Source organism: Hevea brasiliensis, chromosome 18 (assembly GCF_030052815.1).
Source record: "Hevea brasiliensis isolate MT/VB/25A 57/8 chromosome 18, ASM3005281v1, whole genome shotgun sequence".
NCBI lineage: Eukaryota > Viridiplantae > Streptophyta > Magnoliopsida > Malpighiales > Euphorbiaceae > Hevea > Hevea brasiliensis.
Window position 1 is genome coordinate 18,047,981 of NC_079510.1, and position 15,324 is coordinate 18,063,304.

Here is a 15,324-nt window from a genome sequence, read left to right on the forward strand (position 1 = left end):
AATTCCATAAAAGACACTATAAAACTTGACATATGAACAAAATCAAAATAAATTAATTTATGCATATAAAGGTTATTGACGTGGCTTTTAGTATTACTCTTCAATAATTTTTTTTCTCCATAATATGGAAAGAATATATATATATATATATATATATATATATATATATATATATATATATATATATATAATTAATTTAGTTGAATTAGCTAGATAATGACCTCCTCTCCTATAGTCAACATGAAATATGCCTTGAATTAATTAATAATTGTATTCACAATTCCATAAAAGACACTATAAAACTTGACATATGAACAAAATCAAAATAAATTAATTTATGCATATAAAGGTTATTGACGTGGCTTTTAGTATTACTCTTCAATAATTTTTTTTCTCCATAATATGGAAAGAATATATATATATATATATATATATATATATATATATATATATATATATATATATATATATATATAATTTAGTTGAATTAGCTAGATAATGACCTCCTCTCCTATAGTCAACATGAAATATGCCTTGAATTAATTACTAATTTAATTAGAGTGTGAAAATTTAGGACACTTTGGACTAAAATAATTTGACATGACCCTTAAGTTCAAAAGCTCCACAATAGGTGCATATGTTACACATGTAAGGATCTTGTGCTAGTTTATGCATAGTCCATTAACTTATCAAAAGTACCTGACTCAACAATCTTGATCCCTATATAATATAAATAATTATGAATAAGCCTCTATATTTTTTAAAATATCCCTATACAATAAAAACACTTACAATTAAGCCCCTATATTTTTATAAATTGGTCCTTATATAATATATACTTACTATAAAAATATCCCTATATGATATAAATAATATGTTGTAGAAATGAATAATGAGATTGATAATAAGTAGAAATCTCATTATAGCTACCATTAATAGTACTGGAAGCTTTTACCTCATAATAAAACACTAGTAATCCAATGAAAATTAAGAACTATCTATGGAGCCAAATTTATGAGAAAAGCTCAAACTAAGAGAGATTAGCCCATAGTTAGAGAAAATTGAAGAATAGGCCTATGGAGTATAGATGAGTCCGCTAGCCTAGCCCATAACCAATGTTCTCATGCCCAAATTAGTTCTTAAGATTGAAGGTTGTTATTAATGAGTTTCAAAAGTAAGGAATGTGAGATTTTAGGTAAGCTGAGAACTAGAAATCAAAATTTTATATTGTAACTAGCTATTATTTATTGTCAATCATTAATATTTACTTTAGATTAAAAGAAAATGAGAGAAAAAAATGGAATTATTTTGATTTTCTTTTTAAATTAAAAGAAAAGTAGAAAAATTATTAAAAATATAAATTCATAATTTTAATATTTTTTAAACTTAAAAATAAAATTTTAATTATGCCATATTTAAGGAAAATGACTTTTATTTTTTTTTTAAATATTTTTTTAAATTTTAATAATCTTATTAAAATATAAAAATACTAATACACGTATAAAATAAATATATATTATTAATTAACAAAAATGAATAAAAGAAGAAACAAAAAATAGAGGATAAAGGAAAATGAAAAATTGAGGGAGATTGAGAGTACAGCTGATTGATTTAGGAACAAAAAGGAGTGGCTTTTTTTTTTTTACCAAGTGTCTCCCTTTCTTTGATCAATGCACAATTATTCCATAAGTCCTTCTGTATTTAGAAAATTCACTTTTATAGTTCTTTGTCTTTCAAATTCATCCATTCTGACCATACTTTTAAATTTCCACTTTATATAATATTTTGGCAACATCCTTTTTGTGATCAATGTTATTTAATTTTTTTAATATTTATTTATTGAATAATGTAACCTAAATTTTAAACTAAATTTTTTTCTTGTCAAATATGTTTGCTTATTTTTATAGGTTATATTTCTAACTATCAATTTATTAGATAATGGTTCCTAGTAAAGGATGGATGGATCTTGTTGGTGATCGTCTTAATGATGTATATTTACGTGGGGTTGAGGAATTTTTGGACTATGCTTTTAAGAAGACTGGGAGGCGTGGGGAAGTACGTTGTCCATGTGTCAAGTGTAGTAACACGTATTCCGCCACACGAGAAGTGGTAGGGACACACCTCAAGGTGTATGGAATAATACGTAATTATACATTTTGGTATCATCATGGAGAAAGGGTAGGTGAATCTGAATCTAATTTAGAAAGTGTTCAACAAAGTGAAGATGAGCCTAGCAATGAGATGCATGACATTTTAAGGGATTTATATCCAGAGTTTTGTGGTCAAGATACAAATGATATGGATCTGAGATATCTTCGCTAGTGATATTCATAAAGAGGAACCGAATGAGGAAGCGAATAAATTCTATAGGTTACTAAGAGATTTTGAGCAACCATTATACCAAGGTTCTAAGAGCTCAAAGTTATCTTGCTTAGTCAAATTGCTCCATATCAAGAGCCTTGGTCGATAGAGTAATGAGTCATTTACTATGTTGTTGCAATTATTGAAAGATGAATTATTACCTCAAGGATCTAATTTGCCACAATCATATTATGATGCAAAGAAAGTAATTCAAGATCTTGGTCTCTCATACAAAAAAATTGATGCATGTGTAAATAATTGCATGTTATATTGGAAAGAGGATGAGAGGCTAGATTTTTGTAAGATTTGTGGCTATTCTAGATGGAAGACTGATAAATATAATGGGGAAGACAAGGTTAAAACCAATGGGAAGAGAATACCAAAAAAATTGCGTTACTTTCCACTAAAGCCAAGACTTCAAAGATTGTTTATGTCCACAAAGACAGCGTCTTTGATGAGATGGCATAAAGATAAGAGGGTAGATGATGGAGTGATGAGACACCCTGCTGATTCAATGGCATGGATTTCCTTTGACAAACTACATCCAAATTTTGCCTCAGACTCTCGCAATGTGAGACTAGGCCTTGCTAGTGATGGATTTCAACCTTTTGCCAATTCAAAAATGCCATATAGTGTTTGGCCAGTTCTACTCATTCCATACAATTTGCCACCTTGGATGTGCATGAAACAATCAAATTTTATTTTATCAATGCTTATTCCAGGTCCTGAGGGTCCTGGATATGCAATTGATATCTATCTTCAACCTTTAGTAGAAGAACTAAGAGAGTTATGGGAAACTGGCATTGATACATTTGATGCATATGCACAACAGAATTTCAAGTTACATGCAGTTTTACTATGGACTATCAATGATTTCCCTGCATATGGGAACTTATCAGGTTGGAGTACTAAGGGAAAGTTGGCTTGTCCTTGTTGTAATAAGGACACCTGTTGGATGAGGTTGGCCAATGGAGGCAAGCAATGTTATATGGGTCATCGACGATATCTTCCTCTTAATCACAAATGGAGAAATGATAACAAATCTTTTGATGGCACAAGGGAGCGAGGTTACCACCCAAGCCACTTTCGAGAGATGATATACTTGATCAAGTGAAAAATCTTGAAGGGGTCATATTAACTAAGGCTCCTCATATGAAGAAAGCAATCTCACATGATGGCAGGGGGGACAATTGGAATAAAAAGAGTATATTCTTTGACCTTCCATATTGGAGGACCTTATTACTACGCCACAACTTAGATGTCATGCACATTGAAAAGAATATATGCGATAATATACTAGGGACAATCATGAACATAAAGGGAAAAACTAAAGATAGCATCAAAACTCGCCTTGACTTGCAAGCATTAAATATAAGGCCAGAGTTACACCCGATGCAATGAGGAATAAAGTTGTGATACCTCCGGCATTATGCAGTTTATCTACTCTGAGAAAAATCAGGCTTTGCCAATTCTTGAAGCGATTAAAAGTTCGGATGGATTTTCATCCAATATTTCTCTTTGTGTAAACATGAAAGAGAGTAAAATCTCAGGATTAAAGAGTCATGATTGTCATGTTCTTCTATTACATATACTTCCTCTTGCAATACGTGGTTTACTTCCAAAAGTAGTATATGAACCACTTGTTGAGCTATCATTGTTCTTCACTCATTTAGGAGCAAAGTCATTAAAGGTAGATGTATTGGAGCAATTAGAAAAGCAAATTCCTATAACTCTTTGTAAGCTAGAAATGATCTTTCCACCTTCATTCTTTGACATTATGGTGCATTTGCCTATGCATTTGGCTAATGAAGCTAAAATTGGTGGACCAGTACAATATCGTTGGATGTACCCAATAGAACGAGCATTATATTCATTTAAGTCATGTATTCGTAATAGAGCTTGTGTAGAGGGTTCAATTGCAGAGGCATACATTGCAAATGAGTGCATGACTCTTTGCTCAAGGTACTTGCATGGCATTGAGACAAAGTTCAATAGAATGGAGCGCAACTATGATGGTGGCAGTAATAAAAATAAAGGAGGCTTATCAATTTTCTCCAAAGTAGGACGAGGATTAGGTGCTAGTAAAACTCGTGATCTTGATACACAGCAGTGGGAGCAAGCTCATATTTATGTATTAAAGAATTGTGATGAAGTCCAGCCATACATCGAGTATGATATTTTTTTTGTTTATTCATATTGTATGTACTCTTTTTTTTTTTTTTTAATTTATCACAATCGCCTATAATCCTCTTTTTTTTTTTTTTTTTTTGCCCCTTAGAGAGTATTCACAATTGCCAGCAACCAATTTAGTAGGTATGTCAGAAGGTCAATGGAATAAAAATTTTGTTAGATGGTTTAAGACGAAAGTAAGTACACTTTAAGTTTTGTATGTATTTTGAGTAATTAATTATTTCAATTGTTTGTAACCATTAGGAATTGATTTTTTCACTTTTTCAAACAAATTGTTTTTATAGGTTGCATGGTTGCATAAAAATGACTCAAGTCCAATGATGGGAGCCCTACTCTCATTATCACATGGTCCTGCTCGATATGTGACATCTTTTTATGGTTACATTGTCAATGGATATAGGTTTCATACTGAATATCATGACCAAGGTTTGAGGACACAAAATAGTGGAGTTGTTGTAATTGGAGATATTGGTGATGAAGTTAACAACATAGATTACTATGGTGTCTTAACTGAGATTATTCAATTGCAATATCTTGGAGGAAGACGTGTGGTGTTATTTCGTTGTAATTGGTGGGATGTTTATGATCGAGTGAGGGGGGTTAAGATTGATGAATATGGGGGGGTTAGTGTTAACTGTAAACGAACTTTGAAAACAAATGAACCTTTCATTTTAGCTAACCAAGCATCACAAGTCTTTTATGTTCCAGACAATATTCACAAAGGCTGGCATTGTGTGATAAAGGCACATCCTCGAGATTCCTATGACATCCCATTAGAAGAAGACATTGACCCCGTTGATTTGAATCAATTCAGTGAAGCATATCAAGCTGATGAATCTATCAATCTTGAATCTGGAGAAACAACTACAGTTGATGCAAATGACCAAATTAGTTGGAAGAGGATGGATATAGAGCCACAAATAATTGATATATCTTCAACACAGAATAAAAGAAAACATGGATCTTGAAGTTTATTTAATTATTATTGTTTGAATGCTACTGTATAATATTTCTTTTCAAAATAAACTCTATAACATATACATAATTTGTTTTGGATGTTTATGTGTAATTTAGTTATTCAATGTAGTTTACATTTCATTTTGTCTTTTTTCCATATTTTATTTATGTTGCTCCCCATATTTATTTATGTCATGATATATTTTTTTGGTTTGAAAAAAAATTCACATATATTTGATGTGCTAATAGTCCAGGTAAATGACGCTAGAAATGGGGTCACAAAAAAAAAAGGACCTAGGACAAATATAGTGAAGAATTCATTTATACCACCGGGTGCATTAAGAAGGGCAAGGGGACATGGACATCGATCAAGATCATTTTTACCTATGACATCTACACAAAGTCAAACTGCATCAATTGCACGTTGTTCCTTAGAGCCACATAATGACATCTCTCTTGTTCAAGATGTTGATCATAGGGAAGAAGATGGTGGAATACAAGAACAAATACCTGAACAAGTGCATGAAGGTTCAACTCCTATTTTTCTATTTCATTCAGCGTTATGAATTTAGTTTACATTAATAATTTACTTTTTATTTTTAATATTGATAGATTTTGATACTATGCAATGTAATACAACAAGGCAACATCAAAGTAATAACAATCCAGCACAGGAAGAAACACAAGAAGGTTCAAATAATTATTGTCATATGTATTATTAATAATTTATATTTATTATTGATGTATTATTTCTATATTATTAATGAAGTTCTAGAGACTTTTTTATTTAGATATTTCCACTATACAAAAAAAGAGAAAAACAAGAGGAATGAACAAGGGTAAAAAGATTGCAGCACTTAAGGATGGAGAGAAACTGGATGTGGTTTTTTATAATAATCGAGTTGTTGGAGAAAATCATGTAGAATGGTCAAGACATTTGGGCAAAATAGTGCGTGACCCAAACATTTGTCCAATAAGAGTGCACTCATGGAAGCAAATTGGAGAAGATGCAAAAGATCATATGTGGGATTCAGTCAAGGTACCTTTACTTTTAATAAAACATTAGATTAATTTAATTTGCATTTATTTATTCATTCTTTTTTTTTTATAGGAGAAATTTAGAAATTTTGACATTGAGCTATATCGAGAAAAGACTTTAGAGCATATGAATCATTTGTGGAATAATTGGAGAGGGGATTTGAAGCATACAATATAAAGCCTTGTGGTTCTTTTCCAGAGATGTTGAAAAATGTTCCTCAAGGGATGCATCAAGAAGATTGGGAGTGGTTAGTTAAGAACCATTTTTGCACTAGAAAATTTAAGGTATGACATTTTATTTTACTAATATTAAAAATTATGTAAATTAAATATAAGTATTTTTATCTTCAGTTTTATTATTTTTTAAAAGGGTTAACATAATGTTTTTAAATACTTTTTTTAATGTAGGAAACAAGTGTTCGAAACTCTGAAAATAGGAAAAATTTAACTATGCTTCATCGTACTGGTAGCAAACCTTACAGACAAATTATCTATGATTTGGTAATATTAGTGAAATTTTTTCATGCTTTTGCATTTTGGAGATTAAATATATTATGCTATTGTGTAACAATATTGTATTTTGTAAAGGGAGGCAAGGATGGCAATCCACCAGATATTGGAACTATATTCTTTGAAACTCATAAGAAGGGTGCAAATTTAGTTGACTCTAATGTTCAAGAGAAATATGTATGTTATATTACTTTTATTGCAAATTTGTTTCTTTTTATAAATTATTATATTTGTGTCATTGATTAATCATAATTATTATAGGATCAAATACGTGATGTCATCCAATCCAACCCTTCTTTGTCTCATATGGAGGTAGTAGAACAATGTTTTGAAACACGACATCGTGATCAAGTTATTGGTTATGGGGGGTGGAATAAAGGCAAAAGAAGTTAAGAAATCTCGTTCCAATGTTGGCCTTCAAGAGGAGAATCGATTGCTTAAGGATCGTTTGTCTGAAGTAGAAACTAGGATGAAACACTTGGAGGACTTATTATTGAGCCAATACTCTAATGCTCCATCTAGAACTCCGCTATCTACAGATCAATCTACATGATTGTGATAAGGTAAATTATCTTCTTTTTCATCTACTATATTCTTTATATTGTTTTTAATATAGGTCATATTTTAAGTTGTACATTTATAAATGGAAATATAATATTCACTATTATATATTTATTGAAGATAAATGTATATAATTTAATTAAAGAGCACGGAAATTGGATTGGAAGTTGATGACTATTTTTGAATTTATGTTTTATGCAAGTTGTAAATTTGAATTATTTATTTGAAATTTTGAAAATGTTCAAAATACAAACGGAATTTTGTCAAATTTTTTATTTGATATTTATACTTAAACTGTTTAGAAATAAAATATTAACAAATTTTAAGTTAAATGTGAAACTCATTTCAAGCTATTAGTGGATTTCATAGTTGTTGCAATCTAATTATATTTTTATATTTTGATGCAGATGTGATTAGGCAAATAGTGAAAGCATTGAAGTAACTTTTTTGGGTGAAGGTGTTCAAAAGTAACTTGGAAGATATTGTTGAATTTTATTGCAGCCTTCACGTATTTATAGTTTCCTTATTGACATAAACAAATTAAGTGTAAATAATTAATATTAAACCGACATTTGAGACGGTTATGACATTTTTCATATTGATGTATGAATGTTTTTTTACTTATGAAGCATATTATTTATTATTATTAATTGCTTATTAATTTTTTTAGAGTTTTAAAAGTTAACACAATTAAATCATCATCATTAATGATGATTTTTGTATTCATATTGATTGTTAATCACCTCTTTTTGTTATTGTTAATATGTTTTTACAACTATTTTTATAGTTGTTAATCATTTTTAACGACCATTTTGCATCGTTGTTATTAATTTTTAATGTTCATCCTCAATTATTTTCAACGACTAGTTTTTACTATCGTTAGTAGTTTTTAACGATCATCATTTGCTCTCGTTAATCCTTTTTAACGACATTTTTTTTAATTGTTAATAACCATTAACGAGCATTATTTGCTGTTGTTAATATTTTTTAACGACTAATTTTTTCATCGTTAATAGTTTTTAGAGGCCGTTACATTATAAAATAACGATCTTTTAATTTAAATTTGACGACCATTTTCTCCGTCGTTAATAATATTAACGACGGCTAAAATAGTCGTTAATACTATAATTTTAACGATCGCTTATTGTGTCATCGTTATTAGTATCAACGACGAGTTATATAAACTCCTCGTTAAACTTTTTAACGACGGAGCCTATAACGACGACTTAACGACCAACTTTTGTGGTTGTTAATTATTATTAACGACTACTTTTTAACTTTTTACGATGATTTTTCCTCTCGTTAAATATTAATTTTCTTGTAGTGAACATACCACATTTTGTATTTTAAAATTGTAGGTATTGGTTGCCAATACCATTTCTAAGCTTAGTATTAGTTATTTAAAATTTTCAGATTTCAAGCATTATATTTACTATTCTATTGGTCATTTATACAGTGGGAATTTGGCAAAATTGTCTTCATGAAAGTTGTTCCTTATTTTTTCTAGTTACATTTCCTTTTTTGAATCACTCCATTTGGAGTTTGTAGCTCAAGTTATGGCCTAAACACCATAACTGGCCGGATTAGACAGAATCCAAAATTCTGGGCAAAACTGGTTCTGCTAGATTTGGTAACCTAAGTTTGGTTGGCAATTTGACTAGGTTAGGGTCAGAATTTTGATTTGCATTCTTCATGAAAGTTGTAGGTCTATATCTCAGATTTCTACTGGTAAAATTTCATGTCAATTGGACCTTTCTACACTAAGTTATGACCAAATGAATAAACACTGTTCATTTGATCATTTTGCCTAAGCAGAATGTAAGTCACCCGGATTAGGGCAATTTTTTGGTTAACTTAGTTTGGTTTTCTGGCAAGGTTTCTATACCAAAGTCGTGCCATTATGTGTCTAGTTTCATGTCCAATTGGCCTTGCACCAATTGAACCTACACAACCCAAGTTATAGCTGCCCTGTAACACCCTTATGTTCGGTAGTGCGTTCTACTGTTCCGGTGACCAGTGTTGTTCGGACAGCTAGGATGCCTAGATCTATACTTCAATATGAGTGAGGAGACATAAAATAATGAAATACAAGAAAAGAAAATACAAGAAAAACAAAGGAAAAATAATAGCAAAGAAATGTAACCAAGTTAAGCGAGCCGAGAACCCTAGCGATGGGTGACCGCACCGGGAAGTCACGGCGTGGACCGTTGACTAGCCCTGGACTGCGGGGAACCCTGGAAAATATTTTTAGGACTTAAAGAGACATCAATTGAAGTATAAATATCATTAGAAATATCAAAGAAAAATTAAATAATTAGTACAAAGAAAAGTGAGAAATCGAAAAACAGACAAAACCCGGTGTTACCGAAAAATCGGGAATGCAACCCGAACAGGGGCATTGTGGTCATTTGACACCCCGAATTGTCTTTTGACCTAAATATCCATTAAAAATAAATAATATTACACTTAGAAAATAAAATGAAAAATTAATTTGGTGGTACCTAAAGTAAATAGCCAAAAGTGGAGTGAAAATGGTGTAAATAACACATTTAACATATTATATGAATTAATTAGTGTAAGTGGACCACTAAAGGAATAAACTAAGAATAATGGGGCAGGTGTACATCTATTATCCAACCTGAAACTTCATCTTCTCCAAATGCTCTCAACTATGCCGAAATGGAGAAAAGGAAACCTCCATTGCCGTTTCACTTAAAGCTTCATCCTTTCCTTCATTTTACCTCCAATCACCTAGATTGCTTCATTAAAAATTGTCCCCACATCACAAGGAAGAGCTTGATACCAAAATCAAGAAGTTTAGTGAAGGTTTAACAAGTCCCAACCAAAGGTAAGTTTGTATTTTTGAACATTGCTTTGTTAAACTTTGTATACTTGTTATGGGTGTTTGAATTGTGAAGAAAATTTTCAAGTTTGAGGAGTTATTGATATATCCATTTTGGACAGCCATGGAGTTGTATGTTTAATGAAATATTTATACATATATTTGATGAGAAATTATATTGATTAGGGTGATTTAATGTCCAAGTAAGTTAATTCCACATGTATATGGTGATTGTGCATTTGGAATGGAAATTGATGAATTGTAGGACATTTTGGCATTGTGGAACAATTCGGCAGCCTTGGGACTCTTTGATAAATGTATGAGTTCATGAAGATATTGGCAGAATTATGACATTGAGGATTGATGGATATGTATATAAATTAGTTGTGTAAAGTGTATGTAAAAACTAGAAATGTTTATGTATATATGTGATTGTATTTGGACTTTGTGAATTAGAGTTTTATTTGGTGTGTTAAGGATGTTTTTAATCTGCCCAAAGTGACTTTAAAGTGAAGTGTTATATGGTTTTGGTAATGTACCAAATCAGAATTGGTAAGGGAAGTGAACTTAGAGTAAGGTAAATGTGTAATTGATGTATGTTTAAGTAAGGTAATTAAGGGCAGTATGCATTTTAGCCTATAACTTTAAATGTGTAACTTCAATTGGTATGAGACCAATTGGAGGTGAAACTAGGCACAAAATTTGCCAACTTTCATTAAGAAAGCATACCAAAATTCTGCTTGCAAGGTGACATGAAAAATGACCAATTCGGATTAAGTGCAATTGAAACCTGAAAATTGACCAATTGGGCAGCAGTTAGTGTTTAGGCCATAACTCACTCAAAACAAGTCCAATTGACCTGAAATTTTAACCATGAATAGTTAAGACCCATACCTACAAGTCTTATGAAGACACCAAAGCCCAGAAATGACCATAAGTATGTCAAACAGCTTGCACAAATTCGGATCCAAAAACTGGCCGAACGAAAGTTGACCAAATTTGACCTAAAATGACCTAATTTGATGCCATTTGACTAACAATAGTGAAATGACCATAACTTGATCTACTTAACTCAGAATGACCTAAAATTTTGCCCCGCATTCCATAAGACATAGATCTACAAGTTTGTAGTTTTGACCGAAACCCGAAAACTGAGGGAACTAGGTCGTCCGGCTAGGTCAAACTAGTATCCCGGAATCCAGCAAGTTGCAATAAAATGCACTAAACAAGGAAATGAGTTTGGTAAAACGTACCAACCCTAAAATACTATAGAATGTGACATATTAGTGACACTAAAACCTAATTTACCTAGAACGCATCGAGGGTCGGTATATTAGGTGATTAAGCAAATAATAACTTTCAGTGAATTACTTATCGAACATTATCGTTAGAGACAAATTAATTTAGTACTGAAACACTTCAAATTGTGTTTTTCAGTTAGCAAGGACTCAGGAAAAGGGAAGGAAACACTGAGTCCAGACCAGGAGACAGTCATCAGAGGTTTGTGCACAACTAGTTTTTAACTGATTTTGTTTTGAATATTTCATATGATTAAATGACATATTTTTCTTATGTATTATGTTCAGCAAGCATTGGATTTAATTTAATGATTATTGAAATTGTTATAGTATGTATGAATTTAACTTTGTGAAATGGTATTTCCACAAGTATTAAGCATGGTTATGGATTGAATAAATTATGTTTTGGAAAATTGTGATAGAACATGTTTTGAATTGTGATGGTAATTTTCATGGAAAATGCAAATTTATGATTTAAATTGTGATGAGCATAAAAATTATTGGATATTGGAATTGAATTTGAATCGAATTATATTATGATTTATGCTCACTAAAATGATTGTGATATTGTTTTATATCTCACTATAAATGCTTGACTAGGTTATTACCCGTCTCTCTCATTTGTTGAGAAGACAATGGAGTTAGTTGTGTTTTGATTACCATGGTATGTGCACAGGCTTAGATTTTTCCTCTGATTTGAGGTTAGATCTAAGTTTATTTTATCGTTATGGCCCTTGCGGAAGATTCATTATTGTGATGGTACTGTGCACGATGATTCGACCTCCTCGACCATAGGGAGTTAGAATCTGATTCGACCTCCACGACCATAGGGAGTTAGAATCACATCGAATATGACCCTTTCGGATTAGTCTTGCATAGTTAGTGAGATAAAGAATGATTTTTGAGATAAAGATTGATTTTTGAGATACTACATGGTTTTTGAGATACATAATGATTGTTGAGATACAGAATGGCTTTTGAATGGTAAGGAATTATGATTTCAATTATGGTTTATGTATAATTGATTTTGTTGGAATTACTTAAATGGATAGTCATGATTTGATAAATTGAATTTTGTGATCAAAGTCATTTATACAAATGATTTACATTATTGGCAATGAATATTTTGAGTTGTGGAATTTGATGAGTATTCAGATTTCCAAATTAATTACTGTAAATTTTGTCAATATATATTGTATTATGTTTTAAATTATAGTTGTGCACCACTGAGTTCACCACTCAGCGATAGCTTTGTATGCTGTCGCAGGTAAGAAGAGCATAGAGCAGTGAGTAAATTTCTTTGAGGATACATTCAGATCAGCTCCAGGTATATCATAGGTATACCCATATACATAGGTTTTGATGTATGCATGTAATAATATGTATGTAAATTATTTGAGCAGTTGTATAAAAACTCTTGTAAAACATTTTGGTATGTAATTAAATGTAAATTATTGTAAATATAAATTTGAGATTTCATTTACTTGAATAGTTTTGTATTATAAATTTTGAGTCTTGTAATCAATGAAATGTTTCTTTATGATGAGATTTGTTTGAAAATGAATTAATTGTTTATTGAGAATTGAATTGTGAATTGAAATAAATTTTATTGGAGATGTATTTGAGGAAACATATTGGGAGCATTTTCTTTTGTAGGATTGAAGAACTGTTTTCTCAAAATACAGCTGGCACTTTACCGAAATTTTGAAAAAATTTTATAACACCAGATTTTAATCTATGACTTAAATTTCACGAAAATTGTTTTAAAATCCCTTGTAGTATATCTAATGGGTTATCGGTAGGCGAAGTACGGTAATTCATTAGGTATACTACGGGATCATGTTACATCTTACAAGGGAGTAGGGTGTGACATGCCCAAATAGGCTAGACTCACATCCATACCTGCAGGTCACACAAGGCAGCTCAGCCAAACTCAAATCCCAAGCTACAACTCACTTCAATTCTTCATCATACATAGCCAAATGGTCACTAATTGACCATTTAAACTTTCATTTACCAACACATGAATAAGATCCAAGTTTTTGTGTCCAAACCCTAGCTCCAATTCAAGGTTCACACAACACATGTCAATTAGGCATACTAATCCATTTCAAATTTATGTTTACACATCAACACCATTTCTAAGCCATTTTAAATCCATCAAAACTATCAAATACCACTCCCATAAAGTTGGCCAAAATTCCATTCTCAATTTCACACATGATTTACTCAATTTCTTAATTATTTATTCATATTCAAACTAAATTTTAAGAAATAAACAAGATTAAGTAATTAACATGCACTAACCTCTTTGGTCTCTTTATTGGCTTGTATAAACCTTGGAATTTCTTCACTTTATGATAATCAAAACCTTGCTCTTGATGTGGGGATTAATTTTTGTGAAGGGTGTTTAGGGTTTTGGGGTGAGATTTGGTGAGTTATGAAGCTTTGGTAAGCTTTCAATGGTGGAATGGGTATGGAGGAGAGGGAGACGACTGATTTTGGGTGGGTGTGGCTGATGACCTTTTTTGGTTTATTCTTATCTCTTTTCATTTGTTTTAAGTGAGCTTAGTTAATTGTAATTGGTGGTAAATGTTTAATGACATCACGGTGATGTCATAATTAGCCTTTTATCTCATTTTCTCTTATTTTCTTCTCTACTCATTTTCAATTTAATTTTTAGCAATATTTATTCACATTTTATGTCATAATAATTATTTAATTAACTGAACAAGTCGGCCAAAAATCACCTCTGAAGGCAAAATGACCAAAATGCCCTCCGTTCGGCTTAACAAACCAAAATTGTCTATACCGATTGAAAAATTTTTCTAAGCATTTTCTTGGCATTCTAATGCCATAGGAACCTCAATGACCCTTCTTTGGAGTCCCAAAAATTATTTTATGAATTTTCTCTCGGGTCGAGGGCTCCTAGTTGCGAGAACTGCAACTTTCCACTAGGTTACCCATCGCTAGGGCACCGGCTCATTTAACTTGGTTGTATTTTATTTCTAAAATTTTTCCTAAATTTTTCTTATTAATATTTGAGTTAATTATGGTTCATCACTTTAGTTTAAATATTTTTCCGAACGTTCTAGCTATCCGGACCGACACTGGTCACCGGAACAGTAGAATATATGGAGTTGCTACAGGGAGGGTGTTACAAAAATAATTTACAATTTTAGTTTACAATTGCTCAAGACCAAGTACAATCTATACATACAGTGCACATACATTACAACAAAAATTACAAAAATATAGTATACTCAATATACCCGGCAGAATCTCAAAATATAGCACAAGCAGCCTACTCTGCTGCTCTATCTGTCTGTCTACCTGCAACAGCAATGAAAAAGCTATCGCTGAGCCAATGTCTCAGTGGTGCATAATATTAAGAAAATACAATTTAAAATCATAAACCATAAATCATATGAACTGTGGATACTTAAAATCATAGTTGAATTCAAAAGATAGTGAATATCATAAAGAATTAAACTCCATTTCACAATATCGCAATAAATATCAATAAATCACACACACAGCTTAATCATGTTTTCAAAGTCCAATTCA

General features: G+C 31.3%; 1 protein-coding gene across 1 annotated transcript; it reads left to right on the forward strand.

The window, feature by feature from the left end:
• Positions 1-3,790: 3,790 nt before the first annotated feature.
• LOC131175831 (uncharacterized) lies at positions 3,791-5,519 on the forward strand. The gene is made up of 3 exons (XM_058140504.1): positions 3,791-4,530; positions 4,640-4,727; positions 4,836-5,519. Exons 1-3 carry the CDS (start codon positions 3,791-3,793, stop codon positions 5,517-5,519), a joined length of 1,512 nt encoding a protein of 503 aa, XP_057996487.1.
• The last annotated feature ends 9,805 nt before the right edge of the window (positions 5,520-15,324 follow it).

Coding starts and splice junctions, on each gene's coding strand:
- LOC131175831 (XM_058140504.1), top strand. CDS start 3,791: ATGCAGTTTATCTACTCTGAGAAAAATCAGGCTTTGCCAATTCTTGAA. Junction 4,531..4,639: donor GAAGTCCAGCCATACATCGA/GTATGATATTTT, acceptor TTTGCCCCTTAG/AGAGTATTCACAATTGCCAG. Junction 4,728..4,835: donor TTAGATGGTTTAAGACGAAA/GTAAGTACACTT, acceptor TTGTTTTTATAG/GTTGCATGGTTGCATAAAAA.